The sequence below is a fragment of the Nerophis lumbriciformis genome, linkage group LG02, assembly GCF_033978685.3.
Source record: "Nerophis lumbriciformis linkage group LG02, RoL_Nlum_v2.1, whole genome shotgun sequence".
Taxonomy (NCBI): Eukaryota; Metazoa; Chordata; class Actinopteri; order Syngnathiformes; family Syngnathidae; genus Nerophis; species Nerophis lumbriciformis.
This window is the reverse complement of record NC_084549.2, coordinates 8,476,403-8,496,873: the sequence shown is the minus strand read 5'-3', so window position 1 is coordinate 8,496,873 and position 20,471 is coordinate 8,476,403. Positions and strand designations below refer to the sequence as shown.

The 20,471-nt window shown below is 39.4% G+C and overlaps 1 protein-coding gene and 8 non-coding genes across 10 annotated transcripts in view; 8 read left to right on the top strand and 1 right to left on the bottom strand.

Moving 5' to 3' along the window:
- The window catches only part of gtpbp2a (GTP binding protein 2a), a 41,451-nt gene that overhangs the window by 18,572 nt on the left and 2,408 nt on the right, over positions 1 to 20,471 (bottom strand). For both annotated transcript variants that reach the window (XM_061928920.1, XM_061928165.2), the window contains exons 2-6: positions 17,007 to 17,033; positions 14,731 to 14,915; positions 14,519 to 14,627; positions 14,245 to 14,442; positions 13,992 to 14,166 (exon numbers count right to left, since the gene is read on the bottom strand). In XM_061928920.1, the coding sequence (XP_061784904.1) occupies positions 13,992 to 14,166; positions 14,245 to 14,442; positions 14,519 to 14,627; positions 14,731 to 14,864 (616 nt within the window). In that variant the 5' untranslated portion in view covers positions 14,865 to 14,915; positions 17,007 to 17,033. The remainder of the gene's footprint in view (positions 1 to 13,991; positions 14,167 to 14,244; positions 14,443 to 14,518; positions 14,628 to 14,730; positions 14,916 to 17,006; positions 17,034 to 20,471) is intronic.
- trnal-cag (transfer RNA leucine (anticodon CAG)) lies at positions 254 to 336 on the top strand. The gene has a single exon. It is a non-coding gene; the product is annotated as a tRNA-Leu (tRNA).
- trnal-cag (transfer RNA leucine (anticodon CAG)) lies at positions 635 to 717 on the top strand. The gene has a single exon. It is a non-coding gene; the product is annotated as a tRNA-Leu (tRNA).
- trnal-cag (transfer RNA leucine (anticodon CAG)) lies at positions 1,027 to 1,109 on the top strand. Its single transcript has one exon. It is a non-coding gene; the product is annotated as a tRNA-Leu (tRNA).
- Positions 1,425 to 1,507, top strand: trnal-cag (transfer RNA leucine (anticodon CAG)). Its single transcript has one exon. It is a non-coding gene; the product is annotated as a tRNA-Leu (tRNA).
- trnal-cag (transfer RNA leucine (anticodon CAG)) lies at positions 1,836 to 1,918 on the top strand. Its single transcript has one exon. It is a non-coding gene; the product is annotated as a tRNA-Leu (tRNA).
- On the top strand, positions 2,217 to 2,299 carry trnal-cag (transfer RNA leucine (anticodon CAG)). Its single transcript has one exon. It is a non-coding gene; the product is annotated as a tRNA-Leu (tRNA).
- Positions 2,613 to 2,695, top strand: trnal-cag (transfer RNA leucine (anticodon CAG)). Its single transcript has one exon. It is a non-coding gene; the product is annotated as a tRNA-Leu (tRNA).
- trnal-cag (transfer RNA leucine (anticodon CAG)) lies at positions 8,331 to 8,413 on the top strand. The gene has a single exon. It is a non-coding gene; the product is annotated as a tRNA-Leu (tRNA).

Here is a 20,471-nt window from a genome sequence, read left to right as displayed (position 1 = left end):
ACTCTACGAAATGAGGCATTCCACTTCTTACAACAAAACCTTCTTGACTCTCTGCACTACTTTAAAACCACATGTGGGTGGACCTGTTCATACCATACCACACACGGTACAGTAGAAGTCAGGAAATACTAAAGTCCCTCGTTTTACAGCCCTCATGTAATCACTCTATCAAATATATTACAAAAGGATGTCAGGATGGCCGTTATATAGACATCATGTAATCACTCCTATATCAAATACATGTTGACAGAATGTCAGGATGGCCGAGCGGTCTAAGGCGCTGCGTTCAGGTCGCAGTCTCCTCTGGAGGCGTGTGTTCAAATCCCACTTCTGACAACATATAGGTTTTATTGGAACAAGCACAGACGGTATCGGGACTCTAAGTATGTGGTAAATAAACACACTTTCACAAAAGCAGAGGTCTTCCAACAGTTCTTGTCGGGACTCTACGAAATGAGGCATTGTACTTCTTACAACAAAACATTTTTGACCCCCATCAGTAGTTTAATACCCCACGTGGGTGGACCTGTTCATACCATACCGCACACGATACAGTAGAAGTCAGGAAATACCAAAATCCCTCGTTTTACTCTCTCATGTAATCACTCCTCTATCAAATGTTCATCAAACAGATGTCAGGATGGCCGAGCGGTCTAAGGTGCTGCGTTCAGGTCGCAGTCTCTTCTGGAGGCGTGGGTTCAAATCCCGGTTCTGACAACACACAGGTTTTATTGCAACAATCCCTCGTCAAGCACAAACAATATTGAGACTCTAAGTATGTGGTATACAAACACACCTTCACAAAAGCAGAGGTCTTCCAACAGTTCTTGTTGGGACTCTACGAAATGAGGCAATCCACTTCTTACAACAAAACCTTCTTGACCCCCAGCAGTAGTCTAATACCCCACGTGGGTGGACCTGTTCATACCATACCGCACACGATACAGTAGAAGTCAGGAAATACCAAAGTCCCTCGTTTTACTCTCTCATGTAATCACTCCTCTATCAAATATTTATCAAACAGATGTCAGGATGGTCAAGCGGTCTAAGGTGCTACGTTCAGGTCGCAGTCTCCTCTGGAGGCGTGGGTTCAAATCCCACTTCTGACAGCATATCATTTCTGTTGCTATAATCCCTCGTCTAACACAAAAACAGACGGTCTCGGGACTTTTAGTATGTGGTAAACAAACACACCTTTAAAAAAGCAGAGGTCTTCCAACAGTTCTTGTTGGGACTCTACAAAATTAGGCAATCCACTTCTTAAAACAAAACCTTTTTGACCCCCAGTAGTAGTCTAATACCCCACGTGGGTGGACCTGTTCATACCATACCGCACACGATACAGTAGAAGTCAGGAAATACCAAAGTCCCTCGTTTTACTCTCTCATCTAATCACTCCTCTATCAAATATTTATCAAACATATGTCAGGATGGCCGAGCGGTCTAAGGCGCTGCGTTCAGGTCGCAGTCTCCTCTGGAGGCGTGGGTTCAAATCCCACTTCTGACAACATATTAGTTTTATTGGAACAATCCCTCGTCAAGCACAAACGATATCGGGACTTTTAGTATGTGGTAAACAAACACACCTTCACAAAAGCAGAGGTCTTCCAAAAGTTCTTGTTGGGACTCTACGAAATGAGTTATTCCAGTTCTTACAACAAAACCTTTTTGACTCTCTGCACTACTTTAAAACCCCATGTGGGTGGACCTGTTCATACTATACCATGCACGGTACAGTAGAAGTCAGGAAATATCAAAGTCCCTCCTGACTGAATTTGTGTGCGTTATATAGACATCATGCAATTACTCCTATATCAAATACATGTTGACAGAATGTCAGGATGGCCGAGCGGTCTAAGGCGCTGCGTTCAGGTCGCAGTCTCCTCTAGAGGCGTGGGTTCAAATACCACTTCTGACAACATATAAGTTTTATTGGAACAAGCACAGACGGTATCGGGACTCTAAGTATGTGGTAAACAAACACACTTTCACAAAAGCAGAGGTCTTCCAACAGTTCTTGTCGGGACTCTACGAAATGAGGCATTGTACTTCTTACAACAAAACATTTTTGACCCCCAGCAGTAGTCTAATACCCCACGTGGGTGGACCTGTTCATACCATACCGCACACGATACAGTAGAAGTCAGGAAATACCAAAGTCCCTCGTTTTACTCTCTCATCTAATCACTCCTCTATCAAATATTTATCAAACATATGTCAGGATGGCCGAGCGGTCTAAGGCGCTGCGTTCAGGTCGCAGTCTCCTCTGGAGGCGTGGGTTCAAATCCCACTTCTGACAGCATGTTCTTTTGTGACACTCACAATACATAGTCTAGCACAAACAGTATTTATGCATTCAAATCCCAACTCTGACAGACATTACCTTTGTGATACCCTATGAGTACACCGCTAGTTGCTAACAAATAATTGTGTGATTTTGCATTTAATTTACTCCTAAAATGGGCTAAAAACAAACGTCTGAAAACAACAACACAACTGGTGACCTCTCCTCACAAGCAGCAGCTCGTCTGCAACTCAATAAGAGGCACCACCCAACCCACCAGTGTTCCACCGCCAGCTAATTCTGATGGCGTGACAAACTTGTAGCATGGGTCAGGATGGCCGAGCGGTCTAAGGCGCTGCGTTCAGGTCGCAGTCTCCCCTGGAGGCGTGGGTTCGAATCCCACTTCTGACAACAGCTTTTTTTCACTCTCTGGCCTAAATTAAATCCTGACATGTAATTTCTTTAAAGACAAGATCAAATGGATATCAAGCACGACATTCCACCGATTAACTGAACCTAACAAGACATCTAATCCACATTAACCGAGGACTGAACATTTTATTTGTGTGGTAAATAAACAGTACTAAAGCATATATTCCTGTGAAACCAGCCTCCAGTGTGAACATAGCAATGTGTTGTGTCAACCAACATGTTTTGTACTTTAGCAGAGGACAACAAAGAAAATTGCCTCTCTCTCTGTATCTCACTGTTTCGAGTAAACGTGTCAACTTTCTGCCGATTACATAAATGAGGGGTTCCACATTCTTAACCCCGTTTCAACCGACTACTTACTACACCAGTGTTTTTCAACCACTGAGTGTGCCGTGAGATACAGTCTGGTGTGCCGTGGGATATTATCTAAATTCACCTATTTGGATTAAAAATATTTTTTTGCAAACCAGTAATTATAGTCTGCAAATGATGTGTTGTTGTTGGGTGTCGGTGTTGTCTAAAGCTCATCAGAGTAACCGTGTAATACTCTTCCATGTCAGTAGGTGGCAGCCGGTAGCTAATTACTTTGCAGATAGATAGATAGATAGATAGATAGTACTTTATTGATTCCTTGTCGGAAACAGCGGGAGGCAGCGTGCAGGTAAAAATGTGTCTAATGCTTTAACCAAAAATAAACAAAAGGTGAGTGCTCCTAAGAAAAGGCATTGAAACTTAGGGAAGGCGATGCAGAACGAAACTAAAACTGAACTGGCTACAAAGTAAACAAAAACAGAATGCTGGACGACAGCAAAGACTTACTGTGGAGCAAAGACGGCGTCCACAATGTAAATCCGAGATAGATGGATAGTACTTTATTGATTCCTTGTCGGAAACAGCAGGAGGCAGCGTGCAGGTAAAAAGGTGTCTAATGCTTTAACCAAAAATAAACAAAAGGTGAGTGCTCCTAAGAAAAGGCATTGAAACTTAGGGAAGGCGATGCAGAACAAAACTAAAACTGAACTGGCTACAAAGTAAACAAAAACAGAATGCTGGACGACAGCAAAGACTTACTGTGGAGCAAAGACGGCGTCCACAATGTACATCCGAAAATGACATGACAATCAACAATGTCCCCACAAAGAAGGATAAAAACTACTGAAATATTCTTGATTGCTAAAACAAAGCAGATGCGGGAAGAATCGCGCAAAGGAAAACATAAAACTGCTACAGGAAAATACCAAAAAGAGAGAAAAAGCCACCAAAATAGGAGCGCAAGACAAGAACTAAAACACTACACACAGGAAAACAGCAAAAAATACAAAATAAGTAAGGGTGTGATGTGACAGGTGGTGAAAGTACACCTACTTTGAGACAAGAGCTATATTGATGCATGGTTGGTTATGGTTTAAAGTTATATCCAAAAATTGCAACAACTACTTTTTACTGTCAACTGAGTTTCGTTTTTTTAGTGATTTCTGCTGGTGGTGTGCCTCCGAAAAGGTTGAAAAACACTGCACTACACAGACACAAAACCTCCAGCACATAAACCCAACCCAACCTTCAGTATGTCAATAACTTGATACTAGTGATGGGTCCGGCAACACCGATGCATTGGCGCATGCGTCGAGCTCATAAAGCAAAACCCTGTGTCGGTGCGCGTACCGCGTTTAGAAAGTCACGTGACCGATCATGAGCTGTTTTGGTCACGTGACCGATACGCGAACTGTGTCGCACTGACGCCTCCTCTGTGCCCTGTGAGCAGGTCTTTTCTGCAGCCGGAGAAATAATAACTAAGAAGAGAAAGCGTCTAAAATGTAATACATTGGAAAAACTGTTTTTTAAAAAAAATAAAAATGTGTAAAAAAATAAATAATAATTTCCCAGTCCACAAGCATCCTCATTCACAACACGTTCTCTTACATTCCCATGTTATGATACATGTTCACATTATTTATTGACTGTATCTAAAAAATAATAAATATATAAAATAAATAAAATAAAATAAATATTTTTATTTAAATGAAATACAATGACTTGGTTTATATTATTGTATATACTAGGTCAGGGGTCGGCAACCCAAAATGTTGAAAGAGCCATATTGGACCAAAAATACAAAAAAAAAATCTGTCTGGAGCCGCAAAAAATTAAAAGCCATATTACATACAGATAGTGTGTCATGAGATATAAATTGAATTAAGAGGACTTAAAGGAAACTAAATGACCTCAAATATAGCTACAAATGAGACATTATGATGCAATATGTACATATAGCTAGCCTAAATAGCATGTTAGCATCGATTAGCTTGTGACCAAATATGTCTGATTAGCACTCCAACAAGTCAATAACATCAACAAAACTCACCTTTCATGCACAACCTTAAAAGTTTGGTGGACAAAATGAGACAGAAAAAGAAGTGGCATAAAACACGCCCTAGAAAGTTATACATGTAAACACACTACAGTGAGTTCAAGGACCGCCAAAATTAGTAGGACAAAACGGCGCTCGCCAAATACTCGAATCAGTGAAGCATGTTTATTATAAACAGTGTGCTTTATAACAATTAGGGAGGTTTGTGTCATGTTTGTCCTCCTACAGAAACCATATTAAAACAAAAAATAGATTGTTCTCCCCTCATCTTTTTCCATTTTTCATACATTTCTGAAAAAGCTCCAGAGAGCCACTAGGGCGGCGCTAAAGAGCCGCATGCGGCTCTAGAGCCGCGGGTTGCCGACCCCTGTACTAGGTCATAAAATCAGTGTCAGTTGAGTCGGTCCATAGGTTGCCTGTAGGGATTTTTAATGTCCAGCAGATGTCAGTATTTAGTGACACAGTATCGACACAGTATCAATACAGTTTTGCAATGTGTCGAAAAGCTTCATGACGCCTCATCAACCCATCACTACTTGATACCAGAGGTGTGGACTCGAGTCACATGACTTGGACTCGAGTCAGACTCGAGTCATGAATTTGATGACTTTAGACTCGACTTGACAAAATGACCTACTCAGTGGCCTAGTGGTTAGAGTGTCCGTCCTGAGATCGGTAGGTTGGGAGTTCAAATCCCGGCCGAGTCATACCAAAGACTATAAAAATGGGACCCATTACCTCCCTGCTTGGCACTCAGCATCAAGGGTTGGAATTGGGGGTTAAATCACCAAAAATGATTCCCGGGCGCAGCCACCGCTGCTGCCCACTGCTCCCCTCACCTCCCAGGGGGTGATCAAGGGTGATGGGTCAAATGCAGAGAATAATCTCGCCACACCTAGTGTGTGTGTGACAATCATTGGTACTTTAACTTTAACAAGACTTGCAACTCGACTTAGACTTTAACATCAATGACTTGTGACTTCACTTGGACTTGAGCCTTTTGAATTGACATGACTTGACATGACTTGCTACTTTCCCCAAAACCCAAAGATGAAAAAGTTATTCAGGAGCGCTCTGTATTTTTCATTGTGTACTTGTCTATCAGCGTTGCGTGTGTCAGCTGGTGTGGTCTCAGTACAACAGCCAATCAAATTAGATCTACTTTGTTTTCATCACACAGCATTCATCCAATCAAATTGCAGGACAACCAACGAAGAAGACATGTCCAAACCACACGCCAGTGAACAAAAAATGATGCCTAAAATAATTTCGTTTGGGTATAAAAATTACGAGGTGGTCAACACAAAACAGTTTGCAGTATGCAACACATGCGGTTCGAAAATTACTGATGGAGAGGCAACAACTTCCAACTTCGTCTGGCATTTGAAGTTGCACAAAGAACGGTAAGTTTTGAATGTAAGATAACGTTTATTGGCTAAGTAACGTGACTTTTATTTGCTGTGTAGTTAAATCAGTGAGGCTGTAAACTCACTGCTAACGTTATAAAGTTATTGCAAACACGGGAATCTGTTGCAGTTCACTACCTTATTCATACTTTTTGTTCAGTGATTTTTTTAAGCAGGGTTACGTTAGTCAATATATCACACGTAACGTTAGACGGCGGTCAGCAGCACCGCTTATTTTAGCCACCTAAAAAAAAGACAAAAATAGTAAAATAAAGGTCAGTTAAAATGTATACTATATTATGAATATGTGTACCGTTTTAGCTAGCTTTCTGACATACTGTTGGTTGTTTACCTCAGTGGTCCCCAACCACCGGGCCGCGGCCCGGTACTGGTCCGTGGATCGATTGGTATCGGGCCGCACAAGAAATATTTTTTATTTTTTTTTAAATTAAATCAACATAAAAAAACACAAGATACACTTACAAGTAGTGCACCAACCCAAAAAAACTCTCTCCCCCTTTTGTTCTGGGCATTGAACATGAAGACTCTTCCTTCACTGTTCCGAGTGGCCATGAGAGTCTTGGCAGTGCCTGCCTCCAGTGCTCCAGTGGAGCGAGTTTTCAGCCATGGTGGCATCATACTACGCCCCCATCGTGCACAAATGACTGACAGACTCTTGGCTAATTTGGTCTTTTGCAAATGCAATGCAGCATAGGGCCCTGACATATAAAAAGTACAACTTTTTTGTTATGTTCACGTATATGTCATGTTTTTTCAATGTTAACACTTTTTTACAAATAAGTACATTTGCACTTTATTTTTCAATTTACACCTGCTGTGATCCTGTTTTTATGTTTTTATGTTTTTATTAATTCTATTTTAATTATTTATTTTTTATCGTGTTCTGTTTGTGTTGTGTTGTGTTTGCTCGGTACTCGTTTTATCTTTTAACCTGCTCATTGTACAGCACTTTGGCTACCCCTGTGGTAAATTTTAAATGTGCTTTATAAATAAAGTTGATTTGATTTGATTTGATTCAATGTGTTTGTTCTGTAAAGGAATGAGTTAATGTTTAAAATGACTGGTTAATAGTGCTATTATAAAGTGCAATGTCAGCACAATTTTCTTTCCTGCAATTTAAAATGCACTTGTTTTAATAAATAAATACAGCATTTGAAAAGCATACACAATCTGTGTTAATATATTAGTCTGTGGTTAAAAGGACTTGAAAGGACTCGAAACTCAAAATGCAGGACTTAGGACTTGACTTGAGACTTTCCAGTCTTGACTTTGGACTTGACTCGGGGCTTGCCTGTCTTGACTCGGGACTTGACTCGGACTTGAGGGCAAAGACTTGAGACTTACTTGTGACTTGCAAAACAATGACTTGGTCCCACCTCTGCTTGATACGTTATTAGTTTGTTTATAAAGCAATACGTGACGGTATTTTTAGAACATACGTAAACATTGTTATTTCAGCATGTGACCTGATCTGCAGGTGTAAGGAATACCGGCATGGGAGCGAGCGTTCAGCTGACCCCAGGAGGTATTTTTAGAACGGGTCGTGGCTGGCTCACAGCGTCTGGTTGGTTACGTAAGATCAGATGTCAGGTTCGTTACGTTTTAAGCTGCTACAGCTGGTTAGGGTCAGCAAGTTGAGATGGCGGGTAAGTACAAGTATGTTGTTAGCTGCCAACAAACATTATCATTTAATCAATATTTTATTCAACATTTGTGAGCAGCAGCTGCAAAGCGAGTAAAGCCAGAGCATTCAACAACTGATAAAAGGCAGCAGCGCCCAACCCCCACCGCCTGTACCGTCTTGACAAGTTGTTTATAGGTCAGGATGGCCGAGCGGTCTAAGGCGCTGCGTTCAGGTCGCAGTCTCCCCTGGAGGCGTGGGTTCGAATCCCACTTCTGACAGTTAGTTTTGAACTGAAACCATAGACGATAAAAAAATAAGGATGGCCTTATGTGACCTGCAGTCTGACGAGACAAGGCTCAGTACACGCGGTAGCAGTCTCTCTCTTACATGCACACCTACACACACTCTGGTTGAAGAGCAGTACCATTGAAAATAGCAACTAAATAAATCAGAAGTTACTCAGTACTGAAGTCATTTTCTCCCTGAATACTTATTTGAACTCAAGTTCCAATGTGGATGACTACTTCTTACTTTTACTTTAGTGATTGATTGAAACTTTTATTAGTAGATTGCACAGTACAGTACTATTCCGTACAATTGACCACTAAATGGTAACACCCGAATAAGTTTTTCGTAAATCAATTCATGATCAAGTCATATTCAAGTCATATTACTCTAAAGCACTGGTGTCAAACTCAAGGCCCGGGGGCCAGATCTGGCCCGCGACATCATTTTATCTAGCCTGGAAATGATGTGTCAAAGTACTTAATATTTTCTCACTAAACGTAATAGATTTTTTTCATTTTGACAGAAAGAATATATGTACTGCTTGAAATTGCATTCCTTTTAAACTTTAATAGTATCCAATATTGCAAAAAAAAAAATTACAGTATATTATCATACTTTCCAACAGTGACGTGCAGTCACTAGAGGCAGGTGAGGCCCCAAAAAAATGTAAAAAGAAAATGTTTTTATTAAATTGTTATATGTATCCAGTGATTATACTATAAAGTTATTTTCCATTTAACTTCACCCGTTTTAGATTATTTTTATTTAAAATCGCTGAATTTTCACATTTGCCGTTCAAATACTGAGAAGAGACGGTGCGGTGATCAGCAGCCAGTTGAGGCACGTCACTCAGTGCCTCAACATGGATTGCGGACTCGGCTAACTGCTGGTCTGCTGTGCAGTGAGACCGTATTGCTATATGAACTACCGGTATATTATACATTTCCATAGTTTAGTTAGCTGAGGTATATAATATACAGTGTATTTTGTCAACAACTGTATGTGTTTAACGTATTTCTTGTGCGGAGCGATCATAAAACGGCTGCAAAAGACGCACTGGCTGAGGCTCCCCTCCTGCACCCCCGCCGTAGAGTGCACGGCAACCCCTGACGGGAGTGTTATATCAACTAAAGCCCACACTTAAACTTTCCACGTGCAAGATTGAATCTATTTAAAAAAGTTATTTCATAAGAAGCCAAAAAGTGCAAAAACAATAATGTTCGTGTTGGAGGAGTTGTGAATGACTGCAGGGCCACAACATTAGGTACACCTGCAGACTGCAGGTGTACCTAATTCACAACTCCTCCAACACGAACATTATTGTTTTTGCACTTTTTGGCTTCTTATTAAATGACTTTTGTAACCTATTTTTATGGGCTTTCCTCTTTGTGATGTTAAGTTCCTGTTATGCGCTGTTATACAGTATATGCCTTGAGCTCTTATTTTGAAGGCGCTAAGAGCGGAAGTGATGACACGTTGGAGTGGAGCGGAAGTTTTTGAAAGAAGGTAAATAAAGTGGTCCTCGTGTAAGCTGGAGCCTCCGTGTTTGTTATTTTGTAGTTTCATACAGTATAGGCGACATTTATAAACCCTCGGTTACACTTTTTTAAATAGATTCAATTTTGCACGTGGAAAGTTGAAGTGAGGGCTTTAGTTGATATAACACTCTCGTCAGGGAGTGCATTAATCCAGCACAACAGCGGCTCATGGACTTATTTTATAAGTAAAGGCAAGACCATAATAACGTTTTTTTTAATTAAATGTGCTTTTTTGTGTGCTACAGTTTGTATGTGTAAAGTTAAAGTTAAGTTAAAGTACCAATGATTGTCACACACACACTAGGTGTAATGAAATTTGTCCTCTGCATTTGACCCATCCCTTGATCACCCCCTGGGAGGTGAGGGGAGCAGTGGGCAGCAGTGGCGCCGTGCCCGGGAATAATTTTTGGTGATTTAATAACCCCCAATTCCAACCCTTGATGCTGAGTGCCAAGCAGGGAAGAATGCTGGTATGAGCTTTTAAACATAACCCGTTAACTGCTGCCAATCAAATGGTGAATAAGATACTCTTTAGGGTTCATATGTTTGTAAATCTGACTGTGATGAAGTCAGTGCCTCACCAGCCATGAACCTCACCGCACGTCACTGCTTTCCAAACATGTTTTTGTCGAAGTAAAAATACTTAACTTTACAGCAAACTACCCATCAAATTCATAAAAATGACAATAAATTGTACATTGTTCTTTACAGCATATTACTGTAAATTGAAAAATAAACTACTACTTTTTTTTGGCGTTAAAATTCTGTTGACTGAACTGCCAGTTATTGACTGTAAAATCTACGTTTTTTTGTTTTTACGGTAGAAAAACTGGCAGCTAAGTTGCCTGAATAAAAAAAAGAACATGTACTGTTTTTCCATTAACAATATAATGTTATAAAAAACAAAAAAAATGTAACACAAAAATTCAGCTTTTTCCGTAAATCCTCCCGCAAAACATTGGTACTGTTTTTCCATTTACCGTAAAATGTTGTAAAAAAACAAAAAACAAAAAAACACTGTTACGGTAAGATTTTGTAAATGTAAAGTTTTTACTGTAAAATCAAGTCTACTTAAATTATTATTCACATGTAAAAAATACCCAAGTGTTTATTGTCTATTGTGAGCGAACTGTAGTGCTGAATTTCCCCCAGTGATCAATAAAGTACTTACTATTCTATTCTAAAACAATTTGTATAATTAATAATGAAATCCAGAGGCAAATTCATACATTATTCACTGTTACAAGTGGCCCTCTGATGGCAGCCATAACTGCCAAGTGGCCCTCAATGAAAACCAGTTTGACATCCCTGCTCTACTTAAGTACAATCTGTGGCTACTCTACCCACCTCTGACCATATTACACCACAGACTAATATCCATCATGTCAACTTTTAAAGGACTTTTGAGCTTGTAAGGAGGAGTTATAAGAGTTTTAGCCAGTAAAAGGCACACCAGATCCGATGTTGACCCGTTGTTTGGGCACTGACTATTAAAAGCTTCAATAGTAGAGTCATGCCAATGTTACATTGCAAAACATCAAACTTTCCCACAGTTGGTGACAAAAGCCCAAACACTGTTATTTAACATTGTTTATATCTGTTTAATATATCCTGTCTAAATTTGGGAGGGATTAGATGAAACACCTGGAAGGAGTTGTCCTGTACCACATCTGGAAATGGTCAAAATAGCACAGAAATACGCAATTTAAAACATGTTGGATGTTTTAGTTCTTGAGACTTTTTTGAGTGTCTTAATCTTGTCCTAAAATACATGCCTACCAAATTCTGTGTCGTTAAGTGGTCATGGCAAACTAGAAAATTTGATAAGCGAACACATGCATGACACTGTCACTTACTTTCTCATTAGAGCAAAGAGTGGCTATTTTGAAGCAACTAGAATATAAAACATGTTTTCAGTTATTTCACCTTTTTTTGTGAAGTACATAACTCCACGTGTTCATTCATAGTTTTGATGCCTTCAGTGACAATCTACAATGTAAATAGTCATGAAAATATAGAAAATGCATTGAATGAGAAGGAGTGTCCAAACTTTTGGCCTGTACTGTACTTTGGTGGTTAAGCTGGGACTAAATTTAATAGACTTGGAATGAAGCGATTGTCTTGCTGCTGCTTACCGTCATTCATCATGTACATACGTACCGTTATATATATATATATATATATATATATATATATATATATATATATATGTAGGAACCGAAAGTAGGTACATGTTAATCATGTTTAATAAAAATGCAACAAATATTAACGCATGTAGATTCCCTACTTTCATGAAGACAAGACAGTAGTTGCTGATAAGTTCCACAAGTTAAAATTTAAATTTTAAAGGGTAAAACAAATCCTCCTTTATTTCCAATACCACATGAAAGTGGTTGGGTTTTAGCTTCTTATTTGTCCAGCTTCCATACTCCTTCTTATACACTTTACAATTGGAGTAGCTTGTTTTAATGTAGACACAGAATCATCATACTGGTGTGATTATATGCATCAAGTGTTCATTCAAGGCTAAGGCAAAATATCGAGATATATATCGTGTATCGTGACATGGCCTAAAAATATCGAGATATTAATAAAAGGCCATATCGCCCAGCCCTAACCTGAATGGACCCGCTCATCGGCAGTGCGCCTTTTACTCCGGCGCGCCCTATGGTACGAAAAATATGGTACATAAAAACAACTAGAGCAGCAATTCTTAACCTTGTTGGAGGTACCACAGCACTTGGTGATTCCGCAACACTTGGTGAGCAAACTGGTCCCCCTTGGATTCAGTACCCCCCTTTGCAACTGGCTGCTTGACTTCCTCACAGACAGACCCCAATCTGTGAGAGTGGGCAACAACACCTCCAGTGCCATCTCCCTGAGCACCGGCTCCCCCCAGGGCTGCGTCCTGAGTCCACTGCTGTTCACGTTGATGACTCATGACTGCTGCGCCAGGTCCACTACTAACCACATTGTGAAGTACACGACAGTAGTGGGCCTCATCCGTGACAACAATGACATGGACTACTGGGAGGAGGTGAAACATCTGGTTGACTGGTGCAGAACCAACAACCTGGTCCTGAATGTCAACAAGACCAAGGAGATCATTGTTGACTTCAGGAAGCACCCGTCCAGCCACGCTCTACTCTACATCAACGGCACAGCAGTGGAGATGGTAAGCAGCACCAAGTTCCTGGGGGTGCAGATAACTGACAATATAACATGGTCCCTACACTAACTTGTAAAAATTGTGTGCAATTCTGAATTGCACACAAAGAGCTCACATTGTGACGTCATCGCTCCGAGAGCGAATAATAGAAAGGCGTTTAATTCGCCAAAATTCACCCATTTAGAGTTTGGAAATCGGTTAAAAAAAAAAAAGGTCTTTTTTCTGCAACATCAAGGTATATATTGACGCTTACATAGGTTTGGTGATAATGTTCCCCTTTAACTTTACAGTACAGTTACGCCGATAGGGAGAAGTTTTTATTTACACGATTGATTGATTGAATTAAACTTTTATTAGTAGATTGCACAGTACAGTACATATTCCGTACATTTGACCACTAAACGGTAACACCCGAATAAGTTTTTCAACTCGTTTAATTAAGTCGGGGTCCACGTTAATCAATTCATGAGTCTGGTGTGTCTTGACCGCTGCGGCGGAGGCTCTGCCGAACCCCTGAGGCCGACTCACCGAACCCCTAGGGTTCGATCAAACCCAGGTTAAGAACCACTGAACTAGAGATAAAAGCATTGACGCGTACTGACTGGCTAAACATTTTTTAAGGCCGCAGGCTTCTTCTGAGATATTGACTGCTCAGTGGTTACGTGCAAGGAAAAAGTGTTGTACAGTCTTCGGTAGGAACGATACCGAAAAAAGCAGATATCAATGGAATTTTTGCATGTTGGTATCGAAGTATCGCTACTTTTGACAACCCTACTAGAATTATAATCTATTTCTAGCATCCATACGGAAGGAAGAACTTTACTCTACTTGAATATTGCCTTCAAATCAATTATCACTCACCAATGCCAGTATTTGCGCTGACAACAAGCATGGCAAAGTCAGGACAGTAGCTGGTGAGGCCAAAGATGGTGGTCTTTAGGTATTTGTGGTGACCCGCCAGGTCCATGAACGTGATCATCTTTGAGGCGCTCTCACAGATTTCCTCTGCTGTTCGAGACTCGCTGTAGTTCACCACCTTGGAAAAGCCATAAACAGAAGGCTACTATAACTTCTGTGGCGTGATGCGATTTATTCATCGTTTATCCTTCCTCACCTCTCCTTTACTATTGAATCCCAAGATCTCAAAGCTGATGCTCGACGTCCGCCCGCTCTGGATCTCGTGGAGATGTCGGAAGAGGTTGAGTCTCGCTCTCCCCCGCCCGTTATCCAGCTCGCCTTGCGTCAAAACACCCAGCAGAGTCGACTTGCCCGAGTCCACATTACCGAGAACGGCGACTCGCAGGTCCAGAAACTGTTTGGCGTTTAATTTATTATTAGAATTAAAAAAAATATAAGAATCATACACACGTTATGGCTGCCTTGCTAACCTGTTGGTCATCAGGGACCTTCCGAATCAAGACTTCAGCGATGGTATGAGGCTGATCGGCATCGTAGTCCACCTCAGAGTGTCGAAGGATGGTCATGTCTGCCCCAACTCTACAAATCCCAAACACAATGTCACGTATTTACTTGTTTATTCATCAACATGTACTATTTGCTGGCAGTGGGGAAGCATCTTTATGACTGGAATAGATCTTACTTCTCCGCCATCTTATGGAGGGTCGTCAGCGACGCCCTCATGTCATCCTCCGACAGTCCCACCAACATGCCGTTGTCCTCCACCCCAATCTGATAGACGGCTTCACCGCGACCCTCCTGGAGCCGCCATTTCATTTGCGTGACCAGGTGCTCCAAACGGCTTTGCGTGGGTTCCACTAGCTTCAGCTAAATGGTAGTGGGTGAGAAGGGAAATCACAGAAGTTAGTGGCGTACTTCAGCAGTCCAATTACCGTACTATCATTTTAACTACCGGTATTCAATTCTTGCCAAAAAATTGGTCAAATGTCTGATTGTTCTAAGAACGTTGAAGCATCAAATGCGATTAGTCCTTGCATTGCGTCTAAAATTGATGCAAAATTCCAGACTTTGAAAAAAAAAAAGACAGTGCTGAGTTAGGTTGCAATGGACATCGATTGGAATCCTACTTCTGACACCAGTTTGGTTTTAGTCTATTCTGAACATGATACAAGGTTATATTACAGTACAGTTAAACCTTGATTTACAAACCACAGACCAAAGAAAAATATATATATATTAATTTACATTCGTAAACTGAGGTTCGACTGTACATTTCATGTTTACAGGTATACAATTCAACAGGTCGGAAAAGAAGTAGGAAGAAGCTGAGCTCTACCCCTTGTCCGTATCACAGCAATCTCACAAAAGCTATGGACGTCAGGCCCATCTTACATTTAGACACTCCAACACCTGTGGAATCACAGAAATATACCTTCCAAATGCCCCTCACATCACACTATTTTGAATTAAACAACATTTTGGGAAAAATGTGGAGAAATGCAACATGCGTTGTTGTTTTGAAGTTCAAATGTGCCTGGTTATCTTACGTTTCCCCTCTAAGAATATTAAAAGGTAACTGCACTTGTTTTGGAATTTTGCCTATCATTCATAATCCTTGTGTAAGACAAGAACACATGTTTTTCTTTATTAATGCAGTCTATCTAGTAAATAAACGTTACAAAATGTCAGTTAACAATGGAGCCAATGGGAGTCACACTATTCCACCAATAAAGCGCTCTAAAAGGCATCTAAAAACTTCCATAAAAGTTTTATATACATGTTGTACGTATATATGTAATGTAACAGGCACATTCATAACATAATATTTACGTATTTTACTCAATTTAAGCGTACAACGGCGTATTAATTAACGTTCACTTTTTCCTTCCACAACTACTTTTCATGGCAGACTTCAAGACAGCCAACAACAATTACTTTGGGACAAATGATAATTCCGAACCTTACATTTTCGTGCCTGAATATACGGAGGATGAGCTACAAGTTTAAGAAGATGTGTGCTAAACAGATCCAGCACTTGTGAAACACTGAGCGTCCAAACTACAGCCCGCGGGCCAAATTATATACTTGGCGAGACGTCGCACTGCGTAGAGCTGTCAAATTAATCTTAGATAACAGGTAATCTCTGAATGCTGCAGATTTACTGCAATCTTGTAGACATTGTGAGCAAATCAGGTCAATGACCCTTAAATGTGCGTTGACTTTACAGCACACCATTTACTTGTATGACCCACTCCAAGCAACCTTCCCTAGTCATGGTGAAAAAAAAAAAAAAAAAATGCAAATAAAATAAAGGTCATGAAAAACATCCATACACCATAACATTTTTTAAAAAACAACAACACCCATTTAAATCTATTAAAGTGCATGATGGGAAAAATGTAAAACACTTTCTCCACATTTATCCATGCTTGGCTCATTTTAGCTGCTGGATATTTCTTATTGACTACAAACCTTTAAAAAAGTCATAATGGAAGTAACCCAGGTAGGAGTCGAATTTTCACATACTTATTATCCAATTATATTATTATATACATATATACACACACATATATATATATATATATCTATATATATATATATATATATATATATATATATATATATATATATATATATATATCCATATATATATATATATATATATATATATATGTGTGTGTATATGTTTGTGTGTGTGTATATATATATATATATATATATATATATATATATATATATACACATATATGTGTGTGTATGTGTGTGTATGTTTGTGTGTATATATATATATATATATATATATATATATATATATATACGATGCAGCAAGTTCTGCCAGTTGGCACTAAAACAAACACAAATATAGTTGCACTTGTAATGATATAACGATATGCCAGCAAACCACAACACCCTTAAACATGTTGATTAAAAAAAGTCAAAAGTTGTGTATGCTCTTACCTTATACTCTATATTACCCTCTTCAGCCTGTAATGAAAGAAAAAGAGTCAGACACGTACAGTCAAACTGAAACTGAAAGAGTTGACTGTGCGGTGAAAAAGTAACTGAACTCACAGCAGCTTGGCAAGTAACGAAATAAGAAATACATACGGAGGCACAATTTTAAGAACACACGTATGAGTGACTCTGTATTAATAACTATAATAAGCTAACTAGCTTAGCATTGGCATTACAATGTATGCTATATTGCCAAAAGTATTTGTCCACCCATCCAAATGATCAGAATCAGGTGTCTTAATCACTTTGCCAACCCCCAGTTGTATAAAATCAAGCACTTAGGCATGGAGACTGTTTCTACAAACATTTGTGAAAGAATGGGCCGCTCTCAGTGATTTCCAGCGTGGAACTGTCACACAAATCCAGTCGTGAAATTTCCTCGCTCCTAAATATTCCAAAGTCAACTGTCGGCTTTATCATAAGAAAAGTGAAGAGTTTGGGAACAACAGCAACTCAGCCACCAAGTGGTAGGCTACGTAAACTGACAGAGAGAAGTCAGTGGATGCTGAAGCGCATAGTGCAAAGACTTTCTGCACAGTCAGTTGCTACAGAGCTCCATACTTCAAGTGACCTTCCAATTAGCCCACGTACAGTACGCAGAGAGCTTCATGGAATGGGTTTTAATGGCCGAACAGCCGCATCTAAGCCATACATTACCAAGTACAATGCAAAGCGTTGGATGCAGTGTTGTAAAGCACGTCGCCACTGGATTCTAGAGCAGTGGAGACGCCTTCTCTGGACTGATGAATCACGTTTTTCCATCTGGCAAACTGATGGACGAGTCTGGGTTTGGAGGTTGCCAGGAGAACGCTACATTTCGGATTGCATTGTGCAGAGTGTGAAATTTGGTGGAGGAGGAATTATGGTGTGGGGTTGTTTTTAAGGAGTTGGGCTTTGCCCCTTAGTTCCAGTGAAAGGAACTTCGAATGCTCCAGAATACCAAAACATGTTGGACAATTCCATGCTCCCAACCTTGTGGGAACAGTTTGGAGCGGGGCCCCTTCCTCTTACAACATGCACAAAGCAAGGTCCATAAAGACATGGATGACAGAGTCTGGTGTGGATGAACTTGACTGGCCTGCACAGAGTCCTGACCTGAACCCGATAGAAACACCTTTGGGATGAATCAGAACGGAGACTGAGAGCCAGGCCTTCTCCACCAACATCAGCGTGTGACCTCACCAATGCGCTTTTGGAAGAATGGTGGAAAATTCCTATAAACACACTCCGCGACCTTGAGGACAGCCTTTCCCAGAAGAGTTGAAGCTGTAATAGCTGCAAAAGGTGGAGCGACATCATATTGAACCCTATGGGTTAGGAATGGGATGGCACTTCAAGTTCATATGTGAGTCAAGGCAGGTGGCCGAATACTTTTGGCAATATAGTGTATGTTTACGGTCACGCCAAATAACGCAATATTCGTTAGCGTGTACTAACATACAAAATAACACGTCTAAAGTTTACTAGCACAGATAAAGACACACCCCTCCCTGTTGAAATATTTACAAAAACAGCTGCTACTAGGGCTGCGAATCTTTGGGTGTCCCACGATTCGATTCAATATCGATTCTTGGGGGTCACGATTCGATTGAAAATCACTTTTTTTCGATTCAACGCGATTCTCGATTCACAAACGATATTTTCCCGATTCAAAACAATTCTCTATTCATTCAATACATAGGATTTCAGCAGGATCTACCCCAGTCTGCTGACATGCAAGCAGAGTAGTAGATTTTTGTAAAAAGCTTTTATAATTGTAAAGGACAATGTTGTTTTAACTATTAAATGAACCAAAAATATGAATTATCTTATCTTTGTGAAAATATTGGACACAGTGTGTTGTCAAGCTTATGAGATGCGATGCAAGTGTAAGCCACTGTGACACTATTGTTCTTTTTTTCTTTTTTGTTTTTATAAATGTCTAATGATAATGTCAATGAGGGATTTTTAAATCACTGCTATGTTGAAATTGTAACTAATATTGATACTGTTGTTGATAATATTCATTTTTGTTTCACTACTTTTGGTTTGTTCTGTGTCGTGTTTGTGTCTCCTCTCAATTGCTCTGTTTATCGCAGTTCTGAGTGTTGCTGGGTCGGGTTTGGCTTTGGAATTGGATCGCATTGTTATGGTATTGCTGTGTATTGTTTTGTCGGATTGATAACCGTATTTTTCGGAGTATAAATCGCACCTGCCGAAAATGCATAATAAAGAAGGGAAAAAACATATATAAGTCGCACTGGAGTATAAGTTGCATTTTTTGGGGACATTTATTTGATAAAACCCAACACCAAGAATAGACATTTGAAAGGCAATTCAAAATAAATAAAGAATAGTGAACAACAGGCTGAATAAGTGTACGGTATATGAGGCATAAATAACCAACTGGTATATTAACGTAACATATTATGGTAAGAGTCATTCAAATAACTATAACTATACGTTTACCAAACAATATGTCACTCCTAATCGCTAAATCCCATGAAATCTTATACGTCTAGTCTCTTACGTGAATGAGCTAAATAATATTATTTGATATTTTACGATAATGTGTTAATAATTTCACACATAAGTCGCTCCTGAGTATAAGTCGCACCCCCGGCCAAACTATGAAAAAAACTGCGACTTATAGCATACTTGCCAACCCTGCCGAATTTTCCGGGAGACTCCCGAAATTCAGCGCATCACCCGAAAACCTCCCGGGACAAATATTCTCCCGAAAATCTACCGATTTTCAGCCGGAGCTGGAAGCCACGCCCCCTCCAGCTCCATGCGGACCTGAGTGAGGACAGCCTTTTTTCACAACGGGAGGACAACAGGGTGACAAGAACTAAATCATCCAGACTAGAGATGAATTGTATTATGTTTATCTTACCTAAAAATAAATATATTTATTAATTTACAAAAAAAAAACTAAATACATGCTTACTATATTTTGCTAAAAACATCAAAATTAATTGTATTTTTTCCTGACTCCTTATTACATCCAGCCATAGAATTATACATTAAAATAAACATATTTGAAATAATTGATTTTAAATTATCATAATAATTCATTTAAAATGACCATATTTAATTATTAAAATAATTGCTTGTTTATCAACAACTTTAGCATTTTATTCATTACATTTTGAAGCTCTCAGAAGCCAAATTATGTTATATTCCTTAATATTTATTTATGCAAGTTTGAAGTATCAATTATCTAAACACAATTTTGTTTGCATATTTTCAGGATGTAGATATCTCTCTCTATATATATATATATATATATATATATATATATATATATATATATATATATATATATATATATATATATATATATAGGTAAAAGCCAGTAAATTAGAATATTTTGAAAAACTTGATTTATTTCAGTAATTGCATTCAAAAGGTGTAACTTGTACATTA